This window comes from Carassius gibelio, chromosome B3 (genome assembly GCF_023724105.1).
Source record: "Carassius gibelio isolate Cgi1373 ecotype wild population from Czech Republic chromosome B3, carGib1.2-hapl.c, whole genome shotgun sequence".
In the NCBI taxonomy this organism is placed as follows: Eukaryota; Metazoa; Chordata; class Actinopteri; order Cypriniformes; family Cyprinidae; genus Carassius; species Carassius gibelio.
In genome coordinates this window covers 10,630,338-10,657,889 of record NC_068398.1, presented here as the reverse complement: position 1 = coordinate 10,657,889, position 27,552 = coordinate 10,630,338, and the positions used below count along the sequence as shown (strand labels likewise).

General features: G+C 37.0%; 1 protein-coding gene across 5 annotated transcripts in view; it reads right to left on the bottom strand.

Moving 5' to 3' along the window:
• Window positions 1–23,917, bottom strand: part of LOC127953281 (brain-specific angiogenesis inhibitor 1-associated protein 2-like) — a 78,486-nt gene extending 54,569 nt beyond the window's left edge. For 4 of the 5 annotated variants that reach the window (XM_052552318.1, XM_052552319.1, XM_052552321.1 and 1 more), the window contains exons 1-2: window positions 23,729–23,916; window positions 2,194–2,269 (exon numbers count right to left, since the gene is read on the bottom strand). In XM_052552318.1, the coding sequence (XP_052408278.1) occupies window positions 2,194–2,269; window positions 23,729–23,800 (148 nt within the window). In that variant the 5' untranslated portion in view covers window positions 23,801–23,916. Of the gene's footprint in view, window positions 1–2,193; window positions 2,270–23,728 lie in introns of all 5 variants that reach the window. The other variant, XM_052552317.1, reaches the window with a different exon arrangement.
• Between the last annotated feature and the right edge of the window lie 3,635 nt (window positions 23,918–27,552).

Below are 27,552 nucleotides of genomic sequence, written 5' to 3'. Positions count from 1 at the left end.
ACCCTAGTTTCCGTCAGTACGGGGTAGTCAATTATGGAATAAATCTCTTTTTCAACTCTGTGTCTTGCCTTTACGTCCTTTCAGCAATGTTTCTGTGGTAAAAACCATGACATTCTCTATGCCACTGCTGCGTAATCTGCGCAACTACTCTACCCAACTAGCTACCTGTGGACAGCAGTCTGACAGCATATGGACCCCTGTGTGCAGTCAGCCCCTTTTTGAGGATAAGAGTCTTTCAACCACCTCAGCCAATCTGCCTTTAATGCTCAAGAGTCTGAAGGGCAGGCTGTCTCACAGATTTTACATAAATCCCCAAGTACGTTGGGCGCTGGGATTTATGGGTAGCTCCCGTTTCCTTCATGACTCTCAAAAGGAATATAGTGAATTCGATAAGGTAAAGCTCAGCATTTGCACAAATTTTTTTTTGTGTGGAATTTTTACTGAAAAGAAAAAATGCTTTATCGGTGTTAAAAACACAGATAAACTGTTATCTTGCCATACACAGTGAAAATGTTTAAAATGCCACATTATAGGTAACTTTACTGTAAGATACTGCCAAATGTATGTTTTTTTTTTTTAGAAGTAAATTTAATTTTTTTTTACACAATTTACAATTAAGACACTCACAGAAGTTCTATGCGACACATCACATATGATTATATCTTTTAAAAATATTTTCTTCTTTTCAGACATTTGTCAACATTACAATATTTTTTGTTAGATTTTATATTATTTAGTTAAGTTGTGGTTCAAGTAGAGTTTGAGCTACGAATGGAGCTCAAATGTTTTTCAGGCAGACCATGGCATGATTGCAGCATCAGCCGATCGTAACTCCATTATAACAACAGATAAAGATGGTGAGCCAAAACAGGTTTTTACATTTATGTAATATAAAATTTTTGCAGTGCATAGAATAATGTTGATCATTACAAAAACTTGTCTATTGTTTTTATTTAAAATATAAATTAGGTTAAAATAAATGAATAATTAAATAAAAGTGCATTATTTGTAGTGGTCGACCGATATGTCGGCCGATATTTGGCATTTTTTTTCAAATATCGGCATCGTCCAATAAGTTTTTCTGCTTGGCCGATGTGTTCAAGATAGAGAATAGAATGCATACATTTTTGCATACCTCATCAAGATAAAATGCGGAAATTGCTTTATTCTTCTGTTGATTATGCAGATCAGCGTCAGTGGTTAATCAGTCCACAGGGATCTCTTCATTCAAACACAAACCACTCAATACTTTACATTTTCGGAGAGCTGATTTTGTTCTGACTGTCAAACAAGACGCACAGAGATTTCTGATAAAGCATGTTTTATTAACTTTATTTGATAACATAATTTATAAATGTACAATTAAATGTAATGTAATTATGGTAGGTTTGCATTAATTAAAAGATCACTGTTTGCATTCATGTGTGCTTTTATCAATGAAAAATAAAACCAAAAATACCAAAAAAATTACAAACACACAATAAAACTACTAAATTAGAAAAAAAATAAAAGTATAAAAACAAAAAATGATTCAAAATATCATTATGATAAACTATAACAGTATCTCAGTGATACTAAAATAACACTGATTTTGACATTTATAGATCGCCCCCCTTCACTTCCATTGTAAACACCTCAGTGTAACCCCCCAAAAAAAAAAAAAAGAAGTCAAAATATTTTCTCAAAATAGATGTTGTCAACTGTGCTTGAACTAAATCTGGGATATTCCTTTATGATGTTTTCCTGCACATCACCCTAAAGGTTTTATGGCCACTGTCGGTGCCAAGGCTGCCAGAGCAAGATTACATTTGCCAGTGTGAACGCAGACATCAATGGGCAATTGTCTGGCTTTCATCAGTCACCTACCGAACAAAGCCTCCAAAGTCGTCTGATTGTTCCTCTGTCTAATGGCTAAATATCAAATCATCAGTGATGCTGGGCACATTATCTCCTCTGTGAATGCCCTCATCAGCGGAGCGCTTGTGTTCAGCCCATCTGAGCTCAGGAGGTGTCTCAGGCTGTGTGAGAGTTGATAAGGCTGTGTGGCCATCTGAATGACAGGATGACAAATATTGTCATCATCTTCAAATGAAGTGGCATTAAAGGCGAATGGGAAGGCGTGGAGGGTTTGGACAGCTGCCTGAGCATTGATGAAACAACGGATATCTGGAGATGTGATGTGAGGATACTTACTGGAGAGAGCCTTCTCGTAGTTCTTTCCCATGGCGATGAAATTCCGCAAACAGGGATTGAACTGTTCCATGATGTTCTGCAAGAGAGGGAAATATTTGTTTAAATATTTTGTTTAAATTAAATTTGGCAGAATTGCAACATGTTAAGTGTGCATGAGTTATTGACAGGCCTATATAAAATTAATACACTAAGGATGCACCAACTTTAGAAGACTAACCATTGCAGAGATACTGTTAATTGTCCTTAAGGCCAGAAAGCTAATATTAAAATTACATACTATTTTGTCTAAATAAAAATAAAATAAAACTCTAAAAAATAAAAAACAATTTTTAAATGCTACAAGGTCATTTAGTATGTCAAAAGATCAAGGAAAATACAATTTCTCAGAAAAGTTCTGATATATTTGGAAATACTATGCTTTATAAATGTTTTTAAGTCTCTTATGTGTTCACTAAGGCTGCATTGATGTGCTCAAAAATACAGTAAAAACATTAATTTTGTAAAATATCATTACAATTTAAAATAACTCTGCGATGAGGGCGGGTTGATATATACACACACACTACACACACACACACACACACACACACCCACACATTAACTCTTTACCCACCACTGACGAGTTATCTAATCATTTAGAAGACAAGGGAAGTTTTTACTATTTCAAAAAGAGCATCGTGAAATTGAAATTGAAACAAGGACAGATATTCAAAAATAAACCATTTAAAAAACCATTTAACCATTCATAATAATAATTATTGGCCAAATATGTATACACAAATACAGAAATAAGTAAATTCATTAATCAACCTCTCCCATCCATAGCTTGCTTCCTAAATAGTTGGCTAATTTAACAATACTGTCAGCTACAAATTAGATTATAGTATTATCTAGTTTGTTTACAAAAAATAAATCAATAAATTAAAACATTTTGAAAAATACAAACAACGTCAGCAGATACAACCTGGGGTTGGTTAAAGGCAACTGATAGCATTTATTGCCTGCTAAAAAGACTAGATTATGCACAAATTTCCATGAGGTTTTAGCATGGTTAGTGCCTTCAAGTTAAGCTACTTGACTAAGGAGCTCCAGCACAAAACATCTGAAAAAGAACATATGAGGCAGCAGGGCCTGTGCATCTGTACACCCAAAAAAAAAAAAAACTGCAAAAACTGTCCACAGCATCATCCCTCATCATTCCATGTTGTGTTAAACAGAGTGTGATTATTCTTGTGGGAGGGAAGCAGACACTCATTCTGGGGGTGAGCAAAGAGCTTTGACATTTTGTGTAGGGCTTTGAGGCTGTGTTTTAGAGGATGTGAGGAAGTAAAAGAGATAGAAAGTGAGCATATGTTAGGAGTTAATGAACATATTTTGCTCTGAAGTGCTAGTTTGTGGGCTTGTTAAACTGGCAGGATGTCTGTATACCGTGCGTTTTAAGGAAGGGCTGGAATGTCTGGTGTTTCTGAGAGCGCACATATGCAGGGAGGGCAAATTGTCTCCAAGTTCTGTTCCTAGTGCAACCAAAATAAACACTTTACCGTCTCGCCATGCTGTAATCCTTCAACGTTGCTCACTCGAGCGGGCATCTGTCATAGCACCCTGAGCACCATCCACTTCTCCTTCAGGGCTTCCTCCAATTAGAGCAGCCACAGTCTGCCAGGGCCTAAGGGTTAACAAAGGCCTGAAGCTGACAGCACAACACCACCGAACCCTGCTTTCTTCCTCCAAAATTCACCATGAATGGCTATATCCTATACAGCAACCTTTAACACCTCACAGGAACCTTTCGACCATCCCTCCATGAACAACTCAAAAACGGTCCAAATCAAGGCTTTTTTTTCTTTCTTTTTCTTTTTTTTTTTTCAGTAAACATCACTACAGTACAGACCAGTCTCTAAAGCCTGCGTTGTACTTTCCGCATGTGTGTGTCCGCTATGGTATGCGTGACATAAAAATCTGAGAGTGTGTGTGGAGGCTCTGTGCAGACATTCGCGTGCCATCTTTTTGGGTGGGCTTTGAAAGCACCAACTGCACATGCGCAGGCTGTGTGAAGAAGCCCGTTTCTACCCAAACCTGTACAATCCTTTCATAAAACAATATAAAGACATCCAGATGTGCAATAATTCTGGGCAATTGATTGTTCACATGTTTGTTGCGTAGCGGACCATAAACGTATACACACAAGTAGTCTGTGTCAACGTTGTCCGTGTACACATCCGGAATACTCCGGAATATAACATCCAGAATATAACAGAATGCTCCGGAATATAACATCCAGAATATAACACAGGCTTAACCCTCAATCCCAATCCCTTTTCTGGCACATATTACCATGTCATAAAATTACTTGATACCATAAACCCTCTTATCATGTAGCATGTCAGTTTGTTTGTGGCATTAGCATCTAGCTAAATCCACTACATTTAAATACAGCACCAATTAACTTTTACACTCATACATTTAAAAATGGCTACGGCAGCTTTGTCTGCACATGTGTCCTTCGTCAAATCTGCGCCATTCTCAAGTCCACCGGCCATTCCTCACTCAAGCTCACTCATGTGACTCATTTTATGCAGGACTGTTTCTTGAACCTGCAGACTAGCCTACAATGGGTCTGTGATCAATGGCTGTTATATAAAGTGAGGCAGTTCCAACTTAGCAAGGACAATCTGTCGCTTCTAACCCATAGCCTGTAAGTACATGTTTTATAATTAAAGAATTTGGCACTGATGATTCAAACACAAGTTTTAAGCAGTGAAGAGTAGCGCTTGGTTGCTGTTTCTCCGATCACAAATGCCGACATGGTTTTATATTTTGTGGTGCGATACTCAACGCAATGTGTAAAAAAACAGTATAAGTCATTATAATAAGTCATTTTTCCCCACTGGATGCAACAAATTCCTTGTTTGTAATGGGTTTTATTGGTTTTGTCTGGTCGTGCCGGGAGACGGCATCACAGTATGTTAAAAGTAGCATAACATTTCCGTCACACCCTTGAGTTATTCAGCCAATCACAAAGCAATGGATAGCTGGCCAATCAGCATTCAGCCCACTTTTCAGAATGATGAGCTTTGTAACAATCAATGTGTTTCAGAAAGGGCGGGAGATAGAGGAGCAACATTAATGTACATTAGGTGGAAAATAAACCTTAAACCATGCATTACACCAAATACACAACATAATGTTCTTTTTAGCAATGTCATACGACCCATTTAAAAGTAAATTCTATATAGTACAAATGTGTGTAGTATGAACGTAATCCATAAGTAGGCTACTACATTTGTCTTGTCATGTGTTTTCAGCTACATTGTTTCAAAGTGTTTATCATATGTGCATTGTAAATGTACTGTACATGTACTGTTTTTTTCCTCTTACAATATTAGGGAGGGAAGTAGGGGTGCTCCGATCACGATCAGCCGATCGTTATGCGCATCTCGTCAGTAAAGCCAGTGTCCTGACATTTTATCCTACCCTGTCAGATTTTCCTACCCGGGTTTACTGCGCACGCGCACATCAATATCGCGTCCTTTGTCTCATGCTAAACAATGATATTTAATGTATCTGCATTACTGTAAGGGTAGGTTTAGGGTTGGGGTAGGTGTAGACTTTAATAAAAATGCAATCTAATTGGTAGAAAATAATATTTATTGTTGGTTTCCTGTAGCTGTATCCCTTCTAGCCACAACCGCGAATATAACACATAATTACTGTATTTGCAGTACTGTAAGGGTATGATTAGGGTTGTGGTAGGTGTAGACGTTAATAAACCATAACTTTACAGTAGCATTTTTCGTTGTGGAATTTTACTACCCACTGTTTTAGTGGGAGGTAGGAAAATCTGACAGCGTAGGACAAATCGACAGAACACCGGTTCTCTAATCAGTGGTAAATTCCATCAGGTGCGTGACTTCACATAGAGCAGCTGTTACTACACAGAGCCGTTGTTAACTGAGAAGATGCGCAAATAAACACTGAAAATGAACGTGGATTTGCGCAGCTTCTCAGTTAACAACGGCTCTGTGTAGTAACAGCTGCTCTATGTGAAATCACGCACCTGATGAAATTTACAGCTGATTAGAGAACCGGCTTTGCTGACGAGATGCGCATAACGATCGGCTGATCGTGATCGAGCACCCCTAGAGGGAAGTATGTGATTCTGGAAGCAACCAAAGTCCCCTTCAAGGATAGTCAGTCTATTATTTGCAGTGCATCCTGACAGCTATTTTTGAGCATTCAAGACTCCTATATGCTTGAATGGTATATACCTAAATCTCAGAAAGCTGCTTGCCAATCTCACATTTAAAATCATATTTTGTGTCAGTAACAATTTAAATGTCTCAATAATGAGTTTTCTGTTATAGTAGCATCTAGTAGCATTAAAGCAATTTATAATTAAATTTACATTAGAGTTGGTCCAGCCAATATGGTGTAATCAGTACCAGATATGGTACCAATATGGTACTAATCAAAATACTATTAACTGGAAAACTGGAGCATCTAACAGTATCTGCAGTGATGCAATGACTTCACTAATTGCCAAATGGCTCTTTAATTCAGAAGCTACTGAAGGCATTTTTATTCAGTGTGTCCAATACAAGTCCAATTTGTGGTCCTTTCTGACCCTGTCCCTCTCTCTCGCTCTCACTTCACTGCCTGTCTAATCTAACTACTTTCTTCTATTTAAATAAAGGCAACAGCAAATCCTTAAATACCACTTCAAGTTTACAAATTTGCAACTTAATGGATCTATAAAAGTAGATGACATAGTAAGTGACTAAGCATTAGGTGGTTAAAGTGTTAGGAACCAAGTGGAACTCAAGTGGTCTCAAAATAAGCAGTCACTATCTTTGTGCCAATTAAAAAAGACCTCAGGAACAGCTGGTGCTACCCAGGATTGAGCATTTTTAAGAGTTTTAGGCAGGGTAGATGCCGTTCAATCAGTCAAGATACATAGAGGAGCCAAATACAGGCTGGAACATGTCAACAGACAGAGAAATACCAGGTCAAAACTCTGTTAGTTGCCTGGACTAGAAGGCATTTTTGGGCAGACTTTATGTAGCATATTTGGGTCAGGTATTAATAGCCATCAAACTACTTAAGGACTAGTCTGACAAATTTTTCACTCAATATTTCTTCAATCCTTCAAAAAACGTCAATGTTTTCCATAATAAATTAAGTGTGAGATCAAAACGAGCGCTGTTAGTTAGGGAATCTCGAGTAGAGCGACAAGACCTGTTCCCTAGGCTTCATTAGCTTGACGTCACAGGTCACCTTCCCGCTCTAGCCACACTCTCTGGGCAGCTCTAAAAGTGGGTCTGCACCTGACGGAGAGAAAGATGGAGAATAGCAGCAGCGCCTCAGCAAAATCAGTCACCCCAGGAGCTCCATTAGATGGAAAGAAAAAAAAGAGACGCACAGCAAGCGAAGGAAAAAATACATATTCATTGATCAAAATATTAGCAAGGGTTTTTTGTTTGGGCTTCATGTGTCTCAATGCCAGCCTGCAGACTTTGGCACAACAGCAAGACACGGTATGAAATGTTCAGGAACGAGATGATATGTGGAGAGCACACACTGACACTGAGGAGTACAGCTCTCTTCTCTGAAGGATGAAAGACCTCTCTCCATTTCAAGGGGTTTTTAAGAAAATCTTTCTTTACCTACCCTCTGACTCTTTCCCTCTCTTTCCCTCATCCCCCGGCGACTCCTTTATAATAACCTGTCAGCATACCTCATTAAAAAGACCCCGTCAACAACATCCTCATAACATGCGAGGGCAAGAAAGAGAGGAAGAGAGAGATAAGATACAATGAAGAGAGGTAGAGATGTGAAGAGCTTGGTGCTACATGTGGGTGGTTTACATAACGGTTAGGTGAGACCAGGTCTGGACTCAAATGGCACTCCAGCAATCAAGAGCAAAACTGACGCTGATGTGGGAATGATAGAAGGGTAATGAAGTGGGCATATTCCAAACCTAGTGAGCTGCCTACCTAGGTGGCATATTAAGGAATCACGTATGAGTTCCAGATGCGAAATCTGTCCCAAAACATAGGAAACAATCTTCTATTGGCTTCAGAGGTGCCTCGTTTTGGCCAAAACTGGAAGCACTGCATGTATCTTTCTCAGAGAAGGCAATCCCAGAATGCACTCTACCTGCGTTAATTAACATGCACCCGAACAATTGCTTTCATGCTCAACAGAAGAACTAAAAATCCTTGATGTCAACACCTGAGCTTGTTGACGCACTGAAGGTTGGTTCAAAATACATGTAAACAGATATGTAAATCAGTTTGCAAGATTTAGGGTTTCCTGTAAACAGAACTTTAAGAACCTAAAATCAGACTGTATATATTCAGAATTATGAAAATGAAGGCATGTATCGGTTCAATTTTAGCGAAAAATACATTACATTTACATTTAACTTAGCAATGTTACCATATAATACTACTCAAATTAGTAGTGTTGTTCTTGTCTGCTCTGTGTTAGTGTACCACATTCTAGTTCAGCTACTTATAAGGTGCCATTTCAGGTAAAATACTGCCTATGAAGACATCTGTCTATGCAAACAGCAGACGGCAAGCTCACAGGAGCAGAGCTGTAGTCAGCACTCCAGTGCCTACAAAAATTAGACCGTGTAACTCACACAAACACAAAACACCATTCAACACTGGAAATCTGCAATTTACTGTCAGTGTATGTCAGTGTCACGTAAGCTAGCACCTTGAACTCGTGAATCACAAGTGAGGTCAGAGGGAGTGGGCGGGGCTAAAGTGGTTTCTTTTCTTAATTCTGTCAGTGTTGCTAATTTTATCATCCCAGTCCTCATGTGCTACATCTGCCAGCCTAATTGCAAGAGCTAATTGGAATATGAGGCCAGCATACACTTTGTCTGAAAGCTTGGTTATTCCTGACTCTCTGTAAGGGGAACGTGTGCAACTCCTTCACTTTAGTGAAAAGGCAAGAAAGCCATGGTAAAAACAGTGAGTGAATACTAGATAAATATGGTTAACATTGCAAATTAATTAAAGTTGATGTTAAGCTTTATATTGTGTGATGTGTTAATAAGTTCAACCAAGCATGTAAACATACTGTAGATAATTCATTTCCCCACAATGCGAGCAGTCCAACCACTTCTTTGAAAAAATGAAGCCTTCACATTTTATAAATAACCAAGAGACCATGATTGCAGTATTTAGCTGCAACACAGGCTCATTGAAACCAAGTGTCTCTGTCTACATTTTTGTTAAACTATGAAAATGTCCCTATTGATACAATTTACTGCAGTTTTCAGTAAAACACTGAAAATATTTGTTCCTTTAAAATTATTTTTTTCAAATTGATTCAACAATAATATGTTATGACCTAAAATCACTTTTACCATAGTGCATGATTTCTAAATAAATTAGCATCACATAATTAGCTCTATTTCTGTCTAAGTAAACTTGCTCAGTAGCTCACCTGGTGGTGCGTTCTGGTACAAGTTTTGTGAAATGTGTCACGTCACTTAAAGAGATCAAAAACTTGAAGAAAACAAACTAAAATGTCATGGTTGCTTCAACAAAAGCATTTTATCTCAAGTTTATTTCTTTTGTTAACACTATCTGTTAGATTTAGGGTAGGGTATATTGAAATGCCATTGAAGCGCCGCTTAGAGTGTTACTCACCAGGCATTTGATTTCCAAATTGTCCTTTACATACAAGAAACGTAATAAAATGTTGCCACATTCACTTTCATCTTTACGTTCTTCCAGTGAGCCTAGGTTGTTCAATTTAGGATGAGTCAAAACATCTACAACAGTTGGCTGATTGAGCTGCCTTTGAGCCTTATATTTCTGAGGAGATTAAAGAAGACTTTAACCTTGATTGATACACAAAGTGTGTACAATCAAAGAAAACCAATGATGGCTCTTTCAAGAAATCTATGAGTAACCACTTTTTGGCTCATATGATGAAATCCACTGATGAAACATCAATTACTGTGAAACCTTGGCCCATCATTTTGTTGCAATATTCCCAGAGAACCTTCCTGTCATCATTAGGAAATGGAAAAAATATGATGCTGCACCCATAAGTGCACTCATTTATTTCTGAACAAAGCACATCATACACTTCTTCCAGATTCAATCCTACAACTTTTTATTGCCTACCAACGCAACCATTGCTCAGCCACCCAGCATTTATGGTGCTGTTGGGAACCCAATGTTGACTTTAATACCTGACATTAGCACTGACAGGCAAGAAATAAAAGAAATGTAGTGTTAGCGATAAAAGGCTAAGGGAAAAATGTTACCAAAACATACTACAAGAAGAGTTTAAGAGGAAACAGGGCTGGGAAGAGTGACAAGACATTAATGAAAATTTGAATTATCTTCTTCTGGCAGACGGATCACGAGATCTAGGTGTATTTTATGGTTATGACCACCGAATCATACATTATCCCTAACATAAATCTACTTAGTGTGAAGCAAAACCAGTTTTGGTATCAAGTTATTGAAAACAGATTGATGATGAGTTTAAATTCACTAAGGGGCTGTTTACACAGGAAATGTTCCTGCCTTCCATCTGTGCAATTTAAAATTGTAAACTTATCAAACTGTGCTTTACATTAAGAATGATTTTTCTAACATCAAAAATTGTTGGTATGCGACTCTTTAAACACCAGCAATGTCTGTTTTTTTTTTTTTTATGCTTAATAAATGATTGACACCACAAATGTTCAGAAGCAACAACAGCTGGCCTTGCGCTTGACAACATGCTGGCAGTGCTAATCTAATGCGGCAGAGGTCTGTGCATGGGCCCTCGGCAGACGGAGCACATGTTGTGTGCTATCAGAGAGGAATGTGTGGAGGATAGCGACTGTATCAGTCTAATGACTAGCGTACTGTTCCTCCCCCCTCCATCAGACCCCTGTCGTAATCACATCAAGGGGCTAAAAAGAGCAGGATCATCTCTTTCTATCTCCCTCTGTGTTTCTGGGCAGGCTGCATGCAGGCTTATTTTCAATATGCAATACAAATCTCATCTCAGTTTCGATCTCCAATTCAGGCTCAACAATGGCAAATCCTCCTAAACACAAGCCTGCCAATGTGGTTCCCAACTGGATTTACTTCACAACCAAGTTTGTCTGTTTGGTCGCTGCTTGATTTCAAATATACATTCTAAAAAACAAACACATTTATATTACCATGAACTGCAGACCCAACAATATGTTAAATTATTAATTACCAAGAAAATCACTTAACAAGTACAGTTTTTTTAGAGATAGCCTCAAAGTTCAGTCTCAAAACACAAAAATTATAATTTTTTAAATGCATAAACAACAGAATGTGATTTACGTGTGTAACACATGGAACAAACACTGAGCCAATTACTCATTAGCTAAGCAAAATGAATTTGAGACAAAGCACTGCATAAAAACAGACCTCGGACCCATTTTGGGTCATGACCCATGAGTTGAGATAACTGTGATAATACAAGCACTGCAAGTTATCCTTTAAAGAGACCCAATGGAGAACTATTTGACATGGTTAAAAAATGCACATCAACCTATTTAATGAGTGAAGAAGACACCAAATGAGAGTGCGAGCAAAGCACTAGTCACTAATCGCTAGTTAAAGAACAACCACAGAAAATCCATACTTCAAGCTTCTCTTGCGGTCTTGTGCTCAAACTAGGCTTGAACTTTCTTATGAAACACACTATCATGCTAAACCCTTGAGTGGATGAAGGATCCTTAAAGATCCTCCCATTATGTTTAGGAATTCCCAGAATGCACTTAATGAGAAGCACCACTGGTCCAGCCACACTGCAGAGCTGCTGGAGTCAAGCCAAGGCCAGTGTTTAGACACACATGAGACGACAAGAAACTTTAATTCTGATTTATATTCAACGTAAAACAAACATCTGACTGTCTGAACAATTGAAATAGATGTAAAAACAAAACTTTTTCACTACAGATAACATGTGACTATCAAACCTCAATGGCCTTCCTTTTACCGTGGGTAAGAGAGTTAGACATGATGCAGAGCATGTGACAAAAACACTATAAAGACAACCTTGTGTGGCTTCACGATCGAAACAATTTGCACAGCCTGACGACAGAAGATGATGGCATCAAATACTTTGGATTTCTTTACTTTTTTTTGTGAGTGACTGTACATTAAAACTGCTACTTTACAAACATTACCACATCTCAAGTTAGTTATTTAGTTTGAGCTCATTTTGTGTTCGTTCTGTATTATTCATACACTATTATGTATATTATATAGTTTTTGTTACAGTTTTTAATTCACTTTAAAAATGTTTAAATTTTCTAGCTGTGCTTTAATCGCAATGATATTTAGCCCAATACCGAGTAACTGTATGCCTAGTCCACTGAGAAATGTCCCTGTTTGTTGATGGCATTTCAATCTGTCAGTGGTTCTGAGTTTAGGTCGAGGTGTCATGTTTTCTTTCTCAGAGGTCACAGCACTAATGCTTGTGTAACTAAATTATAACACCTTCAAACAGGCTCATCCAATCAGAATTTAGAGACGGAATGAGACGAACAACACATCCTGCATGACTAATACAGTGAATGTAACATTATGTAAGAAGAGAGAAAGAAAGCCTGTCATGGCAGACCACAACAAACAGCTTGGGCGATCGATAGTGTGTCACTGGCTGAGATAACTGTGCATCTAGATTCAATTAGCCCAATTAAATGAAGCAGGTCTGAGAGAGGCAGAGGCATCCGAGCTGGACAGATGCGTCTTTGCTTCAGAACGCAGGTGATGCTGTTACACTGCGCTTTCAACACATAACCTCCTGACCCTGTGATAACACTTCATATTCCTGCAGCTCACTGATGGTTTCCATGGAAGCATCTGCGAGTGTGTCTTCCTCTGCAGGTTACAGGCTGATTGATTTATTTTTGAGAACTTAATTAGAAGTGGACTCGGCGTCCCCTGATCATTAAACTACTCCATTCAATAAGCAGCATACCTTCAGCATAACAGTCTGGAGAGTCGACCACATAAACTCCTTTTATGCTCAATGGGAGGAAAACATCCCATTAAACCACACTGGATTGGAAAACATGAGGGGGTTACAGAAATAGTGAAGGTTATTTATTTATTTATTTTACAGAAAGCATACCTCAATGACACAAGAGTTTTTTTTTTATAGTGCTGGGTGAAAAATGTATGATATAGTCAAATTTTTTGACAATATTTAAAAAAATATATGATTTTTATGTGTTTTTTTTTTTTTTTTTGCTGTTTAGACAAAAAAAAAAAAAAAACTCAACTGCAATATATCTGCACTCTAAAAAATGCTGGCTTAAAAACAACCCTACTTGGGTTATTTGGTAACCCGGCCGTGGGTAAATATTGCACAGAACACATGCTGGGTAATTTTGAGTGGGTCAAGGTTTTTACCCAATATGCTTTGCTGGTTTGTTTTATTTAAGTCAACTACTGTTTAAAATGATTCAATTGCTGCCTTAAAGTGGGCTGGAAATTAAAAGTCAAATACATAATTACTAGAAGCAACAGCAATAATAAAAAGAAGAACATTCATACAAGGCAAACTGAATGTATTTGAGTGAATACAGCATAAAACCATTTATATCCAAAAGGTGAACATGGAGGTATAATTGCGTTTACACACTCCACACTATAAGTGACCAACAGTGTCCTCTTCCCCTCAACCTTCAGAAACAGGAAGACAACCTCCACTTTCATCTGCACAAAACAAGAGCAGATTGTTCACAAGGGAGTCCTCCTCGAGTCCCCGAGGTTAAAGTTGACCTCTTCAGAGAGATCTAATACAGTTTGCCCCATTTGTCACAGCAGGACTGGCCCCTGTGACCCAGACATAATGAAAACGTGCTCCTTTAGGAAAAGAGTCATTTGAGGACCATTTGCTCCATTATGGTCAAGCAGTAAAACTGTTAGGAATAAATGTAGCATTACTCCGTGCTAATCCCTTTTCGTATGCCTACGTGCCTCTAACTAGCAGCAGGTAAATTAGCGCTGGACTCAAAAGCAGAGGAGGTTCCTTTCGGCCGATTCCGTGACCTGCCGCCCGCACCTCCTCCTGAATAATTATAGGCCCACATCTCAACACAGCAATTACAGAGCATCTCCACAAGGATCGGGAAGCTCTTTTTCTCTCACCCACACTCCTCCTCTCAAATCTTGCTCCCACATTCATCTGTTCTTTCAAAGGCCAGTCTCGAGTTCTCATTCCCTTCTCTATTTTAAAAGAATACTACAGACACTAAGCCATTCTGACCTTTCCAAAAATCATTTTTCATTAACTTTCCACATGTTTGGGGCTTTATTCAGTTATGGGAATTTATATGACTTGAGGGTTGATTTTATTTAAACTAACGGTTGCCTTTATTTATTTATTTTTTGCCATGTCTCTATCACTAAGTTGAGATAAGTTTGTGAAAGTGATGTGACATACAGTCAAGTATGACATACAGTCAAGTATGGTGACCCATACTCAGAATTCATGCTCTGCATTTAACCCATCCATAATGCACACACAGAGCAGTGAACACACACACACACTGTGAACACACACCCAGAGCAGTGGGCAGCCATTTATGCTGCGGCGCCCGGGGAGCAGTTGGGGGTTCGATGCCTTGCTCAAGGGCACCTCAGTTGTGGTATTGCTGACCCGAGACTCAAACCCAACACCCTAGGGTTAGGAGTCAAACTCTCTAACCACTAGGCCAATTTTTGTTTTTTAAAAAAATTTTTATGCACAGTATGTGCAATGTACAGTAGAATATATATATTTTAAATGCCTAGGGTCAGTAATTATATATATATATATATATATATGTTTATTTTGAAAGAAGTCTCTTTTACAAGGTTTGCATTTATTTGACAAAAAATAAATAAAAAAATACAGTAAACTAGTAATAAATTTAAATTTTAAATAAATGTTTTTAATACAGATAATTTAATCTGGTGATGAATTTTGCAGAACTTTCAGCATCATTACACCAGACTTCAGTATAACACTATCCTTCATTATTTTTATCTGTATTTTTTTTATCTTTCAATGTAGAAATCAGCTGTGCTGCTTAATGGTTTTGTCAACCACAGAATTATTATTTTTTTTTTTTGTATTCTTTAAATAATATAAAGCTTTTTTTTGTAAAATATGTAACTTTTTGTCAGTTTAATGCATCCTTTATTTAAAGTATTCATTAATATATACAGTGCACACACACACACACATATATATATATATATATATATATATATATAAACTTTTGAACGGTAGTGCATTTGATCATTTACATATTTTATTGTACAGATCCTAAATTTCAATACAACTATTTTACTCTTTATTTGAGGAGTGGTGGAAATGACATTCGTTCTTGACAGTTAAAAAAAAATGAAAGGCAATTTTAAAGGCAAAAATGACTATTCATCTCTTCTGGAGATACATACCACAGCAGACAAACTGAATAAACTATAGTTTGGAAACGGCTTGTTAAAGAATGCAATTTCAAAAAAATCCAAAGGGCTAGAAGTTACAGAAACACTCAATTAATGAATATGCTAAACCAAGCTATCCCACGTTCCATATGCATGAAGCGTTCGTCTTGGCTAACCTCATCAGGGTTAATGTGTTGACTCATTATGCAATAAATCCAAAGCGCATTGTTACTAATGGTAAAAAAGGTGTGCATTTCGTTGGCGCTCTGCAACATTACTTGTGAGCTCGGAGTATTAGAGATAGAGAGCTCTTTGAAGAGAGAGCTCAGACAAGATGTGGCAACGGCTCAGAGCCATCCACCCCCGGACCGAGAGGAGAGTGGGTGTGCGGATTGAATCCATCTCTTATAAAACCCATTCCCTTTCAAATGACTCTCGGGAAACCTATGACAGATGCAATCTCTTGAGGCCTAGGGACTTCTGAAACAGCGACAAAAGCTTTATCTTTGTCGAGATCACAAAGGCGACTGGTGAAAGTTGTTTTACACTTATTAAATATATTGCGAGTGATTGTAAGGTCAAAGGATCAGTTAACTTCCCAGAGAAGTAACTGCAAACGTATCGATTGTTTAAGTGTCAAAGGGCCGTGGGAATTTCATAGGACTGGAGTGTGTACTCGTATTCCTTAAAAGCCTCAGAGGGCATAAACATCAGCCATATTTTTACACTACAAAAGCACTTCTCTTGTTTACTTAACAATTACAAGGGAGAAAAAAAAATCTCTCGCTCTCTTTCTTATAGGTCTATATTTGGTAACAAATGACAAGAAAGCACCATAATATAGCCGAAATGATTCAACAATATTCAGCATATTGGGGAAACAACATAGATTTGTGAATACATAATGAAATTTATAGAAACTTATACCTATAACACATATAATTTCTTGTCAGAAAGTTAATAATGTAGGGTACAACGGGGGTTAAGGGTGCCTTTGATATTACTTCACTTTCAAAAACCTTCGCTTTTCAAGATGCATGTATATATCTGTCTGATCCTTGACGCAATCACGCACAGCAGCGCAAAGCTGATTCTGTGCTTACTTGATCCAATATTATTCATTTTATTTTTATTTTGTAGATTTAAGTAGCAGATGAGTACAATTTATGCATTAAAATCACTAAAATGAATGCATATATTTTAAGACAAATGTCTGTTTAACAATTTTCAGTTTTGTGTATGATAATTAAAGCAACAGTTATTAATAACGAAATAATGTGTAAAAGTATGTTTTTTAAAAGCGCCCCTTGTGTTGGGGCTAAAAGGCACAATAATTAACAATTAATAGACTACTGACTTTTCCAGTTGACATGGAAATGACATGACATGGTTAGATTCAGATGGTAAATATCATATATTATGTTGGGTGCCCATATTAGAGATAATCACCATGTTTAGAATGAAACCATTATTAAAAACATGATATTAATCATATCATCATATGATAAATTATCATTTGTTGTTACTACAGTAAATATATATTCAATTAATCTTGGATCTCCTTCAATGCTTTTAGAATCTTTACTTATTAAAATGATTTTGTTTCTGTATTTTAAATTTTATATTAACATTTTGAATGACAGTATATTTATTGAACATAAATTTTTTAATTTTCAATATGAAAAAATAGCAATAACTTTGCTAAAGTGAGAATGCTAAGAATGAACTTAAACATATATATATATATATATATATATATATATATATATATATATATACATATATTAGGGCGGGGACTTTAACGCGTTAATTGAGATTAATTAATTACACAAAAAATAACGCGTTAACTAAGATTAATTAATTACAGAAAAAAAATTCCCGCATTTTTTATAATTATTTTTTGCACCGCGGAACGTTTCTCACTGGATGAGTTTCGGCGGGACCGATTATACTGGAGCACCAACTAGCGTTCGCATATCACCGCAGCACATCTATGAGCCTCAAGTATCACCTCAACGCAAAACATATAGCAGCTAGCATGGACTTTACACTTTATGTTGAACTATGTATTATTTTGTTGGTGCAACAGTTTATGTTGAACTCTTTATTGTTTTGGCCAAGGTTATTGAGAGTTGGACTTAGTATGTTATGGCCTCTGAAGCAACAGAGAGATGTTTTCTAATAGTCAGTGTTTCCAATGTTATATATTATATATATATATAAGCTTCCTGAATTTCTGAAATGTACTATTTCTAAATTGTTTCTAAATATGCTATTGCTACACTTAATGGCAAAAATTGCACTGGTCTGCTAGACTTGGTTGAACAAAAATAAACAATATTTTTTTGCTTAAGCTTATGTATTCAGTCATTATTCAATGGTATACTATAAATCCATGTGAAAAAAAATTACTTCTCACTGTTCTCAGGTCAAATATTTATATGCGATTAAAATGCGATTAATTTCGATTAATTAATTACAAAGCATCTAATTAATTAGATTAATTTTTTTAATCGAGTCCCGGCCTTAATATATATATATATATATATATATATATATATATATATATATATATATATATATATATATATATATATATATATAATTTTTTTTTTTTAATACATTTTAGATGCAGTGAATAGCATTTTTTTTTTCTCAAGTGTGCCTTTAGCCTTATGGTACCCTACTGTTCCTCAAAACAATCTTTTTTAACATTTAGAAGACTTGGAATTTAGCTAACAGACTACTTTCATGAAACATGTTCGCCTTTATGAGCTATGAAGCAGTTTGAACATGCTGCATTACATGCTGCCTAAGACAGAAGAATGTCAAATTGTTTTAAAATGACATGAGGAGGAGTAAATGATGATAGACTTTTCATTTTAGGTGAACTATCCCTTTAAAAACTCATCTAAAATGGCTCGTCTATTAGCACATTAGCCCCATAACAAGAACTTTATGTGTTATTGATGAATATAACCAAATACATGCCCTCAGTGTCTATTTCTTTCAGTGGTCTGAGCATCTCACTGAGTGATATGACAGAAACATTTTGTTGCATGTTGTTGCTAAGAAACCACCTGTCCAGATTTTCTGCATGAAAAATATGTCCTCTCACTTTTTTTTAAATGAAAAAAAAGAAAAGAAAGAAAAAGAAGAAATTATAGTTTGCTCCTGGTGATCTCTGATGAAATAAGTCCCTGAACAAGTGAAATTTCATGCCTGTTGGGTATGGTAATGCTTTCATCAAACAGATTTAAGGGAAGGCAATATGCATATTGTAACCGAAACCTTTGCTTGTTATTTCCGTTCTCCAATATCACTCATAACATGTAGAAAAAAAAAAACTGCCACACACACACACCTACAGTATAAGTTTCCCCTGGAATTGTGTGGTAACCATGTTTACTTCACTCGAAGTTGACTATTTGGGAGAGATGTTACAGACACTCCTATGGCATTGTTTCACCTGTAGACGAGATGAAACATGTCCTGCTGCAGAACACCAATCAAATATGCAGTATGCATAATTAGTCAACTTTACCCTACAGCAATCTGTGAACAAAAATGCTTTGTCAAGAAATCGTAATATCACCAAGAGTGGCTATGCTCCAGAATACTACAAAATACAACTTATAACTATAATTACATACAAGTATGCACTGAATTTCTACATGTTGATTCACAAGCTCTCAATTCGATTCAATTATCAATTCAATTTTTTTTATTTATTTAATGAATATAGTTTTAATACAAATGCTTTTGATATTTCTAAAAAATTAACAGTAAACCTCAGTTTACAAATGGTGAATTTATAAAAAACAAATTAAGAGCCACAGGCCTGTATTTTATTTCCTTTTTTTTTTTTTTTTTTTATAGTATCCATTTTTAAACAAAAATAGGGTCATATAAAATGTGCTTAATTTTTACCCTTTTATTTTTTGGCAAGCAAAGCGCTGCATAACAGAGGTTTACTGTAAAAATGAAAAAGAAAACAAATGTGATTATTCCTTTAAAAATAAAGATTTATTAATATTTATTAGTATTAGTAGTAGTAGTAGTAGTAGCAGCAATGTTGTTGCACAACAGTCTTAAGACTGATAAATAGTAATATATTTTTGAGTTTCTTTATGTTATACTATACCTTTATTTTGACGGGTTGCAGTGAGGAACTTGCAGCTGCTGTGTATGTGACTGGAGATTAAATTTGTGTATTCATATCATCATACTGAGACGACAGGGGTGCTTGTGTAAACAAAACATTCATCCATTCATTCATTCATTGCAGAAATTATGGTGCCCATACGCATGATGTCAAATGCTTCTGCAAATTTTTTTATTTCTATAAAATGTTACCATAGCATGGCAAATCATGCATATCATATCATATTTCATATTTATCTACTAGGGTTGCACGATTAATCACAATCAAAATCTGCGCAATATCACTTCATAAATCGCAGATGAATCACATTTTGTTTTGCATGCGATATTGCGTAGCTTATCAGTGAACTACAGTATGTATGGCTCTGTGTAGTAAGTGGCGCTCAATTTGAAAGCAGGTGATGGAACTCCTAATCACAGAACCATCTTTAGTGACGAGACACGTATGACAATTGCATGCGATTAATCGTGCGACAGACAGACGGACAAATGGTTTCAACAGCAGCAACATAAACTTTACTGTGTGTGCATGGTTTTATGGCAAAAACTTATCTTCCGGTAGATTTCCCCAAAGTATCAATAACAACAGAGTCCCTCTAGAGTAGATTGTTTCGGATAACAAGCAAAATAAATAACAAGTACATTACATTGTCTGACAGCAGGAGGTGCTTCTCAAGAGCCAGAAATAGAGGTTTCCCCACTAACAGCTGTTAACAAAACATCACTGAGCTCACACACCCTGCATTATCAAGCAAGATGAAATAAAATGACAAAAAATGGAAATTTTCTGAAGACAGTTGGTTTCCTTCAGAGGTGCAGTGATACAAAAACACCCGTGCCACGTTTTGATTTTGAAACATGCAGCGCTCTTTTTTATTCGTTTGTGTTTCCTCATGTTTATTTATGGGCCGTCACAAATAAATCAATGTATGGGAAACACTGGGTTGCATCCTACAGCACAACAACCTGAGCCCAACTTCAGTCTACTCATCACCTTAACTTTAACTGTGTTTGTATTCGACCACATATTACTAGTCAACCAGACAATCAAAGACCATTTAGAAACAGAAACACCATTTTGGATTGCTGACATCATGTTGGTATTATCTTTAGAGGGCAGAGTTTTGGAAAGAGGGTGTGTGGTTAAAGTTAGTAAAATGGCACTTCCATCACCTTCAACAGCACAGCCACAGCAATGTCTGTGATCCCGCTAGCAACCAATACAGACATGAATATTTTTATAAGTACAGCGTATTCAACATACGCTTTAATTCAAGTGCAAAATTCACATTTTCCTGGGAATCAAAGTCACATTTTTGTGCTACATATTTAAAGCCAACTCCTGAGGGAAACCTGAGCACCACTGTGACGCAAGAACACATGTAAAGCCCCGTTCACACCAAGAACGATAACTATAAAAATATAGCGATATGAATATTAGCGATATCGACTGTTTATTCTAAGTGAATGCCCGTCTGGTGCTTTAAATTCTTGAGCTCAGTAAATAAGGATGAATTCCGACTGTCAATGATTGAATATCGTTCATCAGCTGGAAAAAAATCATTCCTAAAGTGTTATCGTTTCTCTGTGTCTTTAACGTTTTAGCTGTGTGGACTCAATTCTTTAATATTGAGAGCAATTTTTAGAAATATATCTTTATTGTTATTTTTATAGCTATCTTCCTTGGCGTGAACGGGCTTTAAGTTCAATGAAACCACATGCTAACAATGCCCTAGCAGGTGCATTAGCTCACAGTAAGAGTGTGACCTCACACTGCACCTAAATGCCTTGACCTGAGCTTGCCCACACGCACAGGTGAGCGGACAGCAGTTATGTCACCCTCCAGCTGGCAAAGGTCCCATCAGCAGTGCTCGCCTGGAGGCTGATGGGATTAGAGAGATCCGGCTGAGCCCGGCACTGTCTGGATGAGTGGGCCCCAGAGCTGAGAGTCTGACGACAGGAGGCTGAGTGATTGAGGGCCGGCTGTGACTCACAGGTGAGGCTTGTTTTAAAACCATGGCAACTCCAGCGGGATCACAGCCATCGCTCGCAGGTAGGGAGTGTTTTGTGTGCACAGTTGAGTAACAACCGATCACACACACACACACACTTGTGCACACATACGCCCTGGTACACCCATGCGTTGAGTCACGGAGCATGTTCTGGCTTTCCTGTGACACTTCAGCAGATGTTTAACATCCCACCACTGATGTTTACCCCTCTTATTTCTTTCTCTCTCATACAGAACACTCATCAATACTGCTCTCCTTTTGAACTCAATCAATGTTTTTTCGCTGGTTGATTTAACAAGCTATCTGAATAGCGGGTGGATTTGGACGAATGATCCAGCCCTCGAAGAACTGGCACACAGCGATTCTGTGTTAAACGACCGGCAAACTAATTCAAACCCCTCCTGTGAGGTCTAACCCACTTTAGGTTTATGAAATGTAAATCCACAGACTGACTACAGTAAACTAGAATTGAAACATCTGTCAGAACGATTGAAAACAGTATGCGAATCGTGTCGTATGCTAGTCCTCGTAGTCAGTTTGCCATTGCTTTAAGATAACACCCCAGATACGGGAGACATCCGCTTGCCCTTGATCAACCAGAATAGTTTCTTTGTCCTCGATTTAGGTGTTGGACTTCAGGTGGCCTATTTAACAGGCTTAAGTATCTGATGAGAGCCGTAATCCTACTGGTGTGGTAAGTATTAACTTTTTTGTAAAGTTACAGACCAAAAACTGCAACAGGAGTCCTTTGGGAATCTATTGAAACATTGACGAGAGACACTTTGACTGAACCTGTTGCAACACAAACCGGCAGGTCCCCTCCTCCCTTAACCACCTATGCTGGAATGTATGACTGAGCACATGTCAATAAACATACCTGTAGCAAGAGGCAACCGATACAGGTTTATGGGAAACAAGCCTCAAAATATAATGCCGGTCATATATATATATATATAAAGATAAATAAACAAACAAACATACCAAAATTCTGCTTAAATATAATTATACAAACTAAATAAATAAATTATACGTGTTAAAAGTATTTTACATGCAAGTACTATTTATGTATTGCATTAAATATGTATTTATTTTCTTAGACAAAATGCAGAATGAAAACCAATTCAAATCTGCATATCGGTTGCCAGACATTTACATATAATAATATCAGATTAGTCATGAAAAACCATATTGGCAGTCTCTTAGATGGATAGTGCACTGTTTTGTGCAAAATAATTAGTGCACTTAAATAATATTTTAAGCTAGACATCCCTGCAAACAGCCATAGGTATATTTGTGACTACTTAGTTAACAAGCTTGCCTAAATATAACTGCATTAAAATTAAATAGCAAATACTCAAAATAATTCATGAAATATGTTTTTTATTTTAGTTCAATTATTTTGTGTTTCTTAGTCCAAAATAGAAAACAAAACTAATTGCAACCAACTCTGCATATCGGTTATCGGACATTTACACAAAATATGTATTCGGCTATAGTAGTCGTTAAAAGTAACAATTTGGATAGATAGATAGATAGATAGATAGATAGATAGATAGATAGATAGATAGATATATAGGTGTGGGTGTGTGCGTGAGAGAGAGAGAGAGAGAGAGACTGGGAAGGTTTATGTTCTTATCGTGTCAGATAAGTAAAAAACAATGCAAATCACTTCTGTTCTCATGATGCAATCCATTTAAATGACATGAGCAACACGAGCAACAAACTTGATCTCCCATCAAGTTTATTAAGGATGATAAATCTAAACGTAAAGCCACTTAAGAGAATCATCTTATGCAATACAATAAACAACGAGGATAACTCACATCTAAAGCATGCACTTTCGTTACAAAAGTCTCATTAGATCACCACCTGTGATCAGTTAGTTGTCCCATCAGTTGGATCAATGCACTTTACCTTATAGACATTTTCCGTAATGCGGTGGACCTCGTCGGTGCGAGACATTGTGAAATCTTCAGATAAAACCATAAACGATGTTTAGCTGAACGTGGTGTGTTATCCGAACAGTGTGTCTGTGTGATGAGGTTTAGCTGCGGATCCGCGCTCCGATCCACATGAGTCTGATCTCTGCTCAACAGTACTGTGCGGGGGCAATGGGATTGAGGAGGGGCTTACAATAGCCCCGCCCGATGTTCTAACTCTCGCCCTGGAGGCGTGGCTACTCTTTACCTGCTCCCGCCTCCTCCCGGATATAAGTTGTCTAACACCAAACATTGTCTATTCGAATATATTTTGAAATGTCATTTTTTATTCTTGTGATGGTAAAGCTGATTTTTTTTCCGCATCATTACTCCAGTCTTCAGTGTCACCTTTGTAATCAAAATACACTTACACATTCAAAAATGGACTGTCACTGTTGATCAATATAATGCATTATTGCTGAATAAAACTATTAATTCCACATATATAGATAACATAGATATTAAACTCCAGTACAATTCAATCAAGGTGTTTCATGGCTGTGACAGCCATATAAAATCCTTTATAATTACAGTATTAATGATAAACGTAGATACATATATGGATGTAAATGCATCCATACATGAACGGAGTGTTTACATGAATCACAAACTGAGCCATCGGAAGAGGATTGGCAGTTGTGCATCTGTCAGCACAGATTAAATTCCTCTCAATTAGTGATATTAAGAGCCCCCTGCTGGTCATGACATGCTAACACACATCTGCACGAGACATAACTACGAAATAAACGTAATCTTCCTACAGTGAGATGCATAGATACCCACACCCTTTTAGGGTTTGCATACATGAACAGGCATAAAAAGCACATTATTTTAAGACACAACTGTAAAAGTGCGATAAACCTTTTTGGGAGTAATTGTTACTCTCAATATGATTAATTAAAAATGAATGAATCGTTATTAATCGACCCAGCATGACTAATCTAGCTATTCTAGTCGAAGTTAGCAAAACAGGCTAACACTGCTTTTAAATAGCTCATTGCTATTTGTAGCTGTGATAGGTATAAATATATATATATATATATATATATATATATATATAGCAATAAAATCACGTTTTAGCCAATTACAATACATAAATAACAAGAAATGTCCATTATTTTTTATTGACATTTCACAGCTTTCGATGATTTTAGGTCTGAAAAATTTTAAATTCCCTGATATTTCCAAGCTTTCTATGACCATGTAGACACTGATTCTGATGCGTGCCTATTAAATATCCTCTGAAAGCCTTCTTTTCTGCCAATTAAATTCCCCTAGCTCTTCTTTTCATTCAACACAAAGTAATGAGCCAGGTTGCAGGATCAAACACTACGCTGCCAGCATCTTTCGCCCCGGCTTCATTTGTGCCTCTTTTCTTTCTGCAAAGACACAGAACACAAAGCGAGTGACAGAAAAAAATCAAAAAGCCAAATAAGAGAGCCATGTCATTCTTTCACACAGTGCTGTGTTTGACAGTGGTAAAACAACACCTGTCTCCCCCGTAGGCAACGCTGGCAATGAGTCTGAGGGTGATTCTGGAAAGGTTATGTCTTCTCCCGGCCCAGGATGAAGAGGGCACCGTTAGACCAGTCACAAGCTATGCACAACCAGTGTACACTGATGAAGACAGGATATCTGGCAGCACGGATGACAGGTTAAGGTCTCCACACCTGAGTGATGGCCTCCAGCTCTGCTAGCACAGCATCCTCATCCTCCGCTGTCAAAGATCCTGCCAGCAGTTCATCAATTTGCTTTAAGGGAAGACGTCTGAAGAAGCACATTCACACAAAAACCAGAGAAAGTCAAGTCAAGTCTGCTTTATTGTCAATTCTTCCACATGTACAGTACATACATACAGAGAATCGAAATTGCTTTACTCTCAGACCCCCGGTGCATACAGATAACATTAACAGTAGAGCCTAAAAATCTAGATCAAATATAAAATGTAGATACAACTATACAATAAGGGAATGTAAAAAAAAGACATATAATAAAATTACAAATAAAGTTAAATAAAGCAGCGCAAGGCACATGACAGATCAATGAAGTGAACAACAGTGCAGATAAAAGATTTTTAGTGCAAAAAATAAATAAAAGCTTATTTAGTGTGATTAAAGTGACAAAGGGCTTCAAGAGCAGTTATTTTATTTAACTGACTGATGAGGTAGTGGAATGGCGTCAGTTCCATGCTGAGTGAGGTAGTAAGGAGACCAATGCTGCACAAAGTGACTGGTGCATGTCATTGTATATTAGTTGTGGGGTTGGGGGGGGGGGGGGGGGTGGAAGGACCTGGGGATGTGGGATCTGGGGGAGTTCTGCATCTTCAGTTCAGGAGTCTGAAGAAAGAGCAATAAGGCCAATGGTGCTTTTCCCAAAAGCATTGTAACCCTAAGTAGATAAATATATTTTTAAATGTAATTTGATGCTGATTTTTTTAATCATTATGTATTGCAATGACTTTTATAAATTTCAAAGTTAGCATTCCTCTGAATGTTAAGTGGACTGAGTTTGACTCTCATTACCTTCAGATACCCAGTGTCCTCTTGTGTCTCCTCCAGTATTCTCTCCACCTCCTCAATAGACATGACCTGATGAAGAAACAAAGATCAAAACATTTCTCAAGTCAAATTCTCACAACAGTCCAATAAATATATTTTTGTATATTCATAACGTTGCTGACCCTTCGCTAACCTCCACCTCAATTTGGTTACTGTTGCTCACTAAGACAAGCCCTACAGACCTTCCCACAGAAATGAATCAGTGAACAGATTTCAGTGAAACGTGCTCATATAAAACAGTGGAAATGGGAAAGATGTTATTCTTATATGGACTGGAACTGTTTTTAATGTTCCTACAACATATGACAACGTGAATGTTAGTGTTCTTACTCATGTATATTATTTGGAAATGCACAGATCTTCAGACACCTTATATTAACAATGCAGTAAAAGCTTGCCTGATAATGTATAGTTGGAATTTAAAGGGGGGACTTAGAGAAGGGGCAGGGGATTTCGAGGGGTTCTGAAGATACCAAGACAAAGACGGGTCTGCTGCTGTAATCTAAGAGTTTTATGTTTAAGCCTTTAATCCTACAACAATGTCCAACAGTTCCCAAAACATGCTGCTACTAACTAAACCGCCCACCGCACGACACCAAACAGACCATATGAATCATCTTGGCTCCTAATAACAGCATTTAACACCACTGATAATTGATTATTAAACTGTTGCAGGTGCATACACTTGTTACAATACAGCAAATCTGTGATTTGAACTAGTTTCCGTCTACAGTCTAAAGACTTACCTCGTGCATTTGCTTGAGACAGTCATTTCCAGCCTTTCAACCCTCAATGACCTTTATTTCAATCTGAGCAAATTCAATATCTTGAACATGAATGAGGAATAATCAGAATATAATTTATATTGCTTGTGCTTTTTGTAATACCACAAAATGATTAAACAAATCAACAAACAGTAAGTTTCTTTAGTGTCACATAATACTTTATATTTTTTTATGTGCTGATTTGGTGCTCAATTATTAATAATGGTCCTTATATCATCAGTGTTGTTTTTGCTGCTTAATATATTTTTTGTGGAAATCGTGATACTTTTTTTCCAGATTGTTTGATACAGTAACATCATAAACATGTTCATGGACAATTTAATGAATCCTTGATTAATAAAATATTATCGTTATTATTTATTTGAATGGTTTCTTACCCCAAACGACTGAATGGTTGTGTATCACAATGTTTTTTT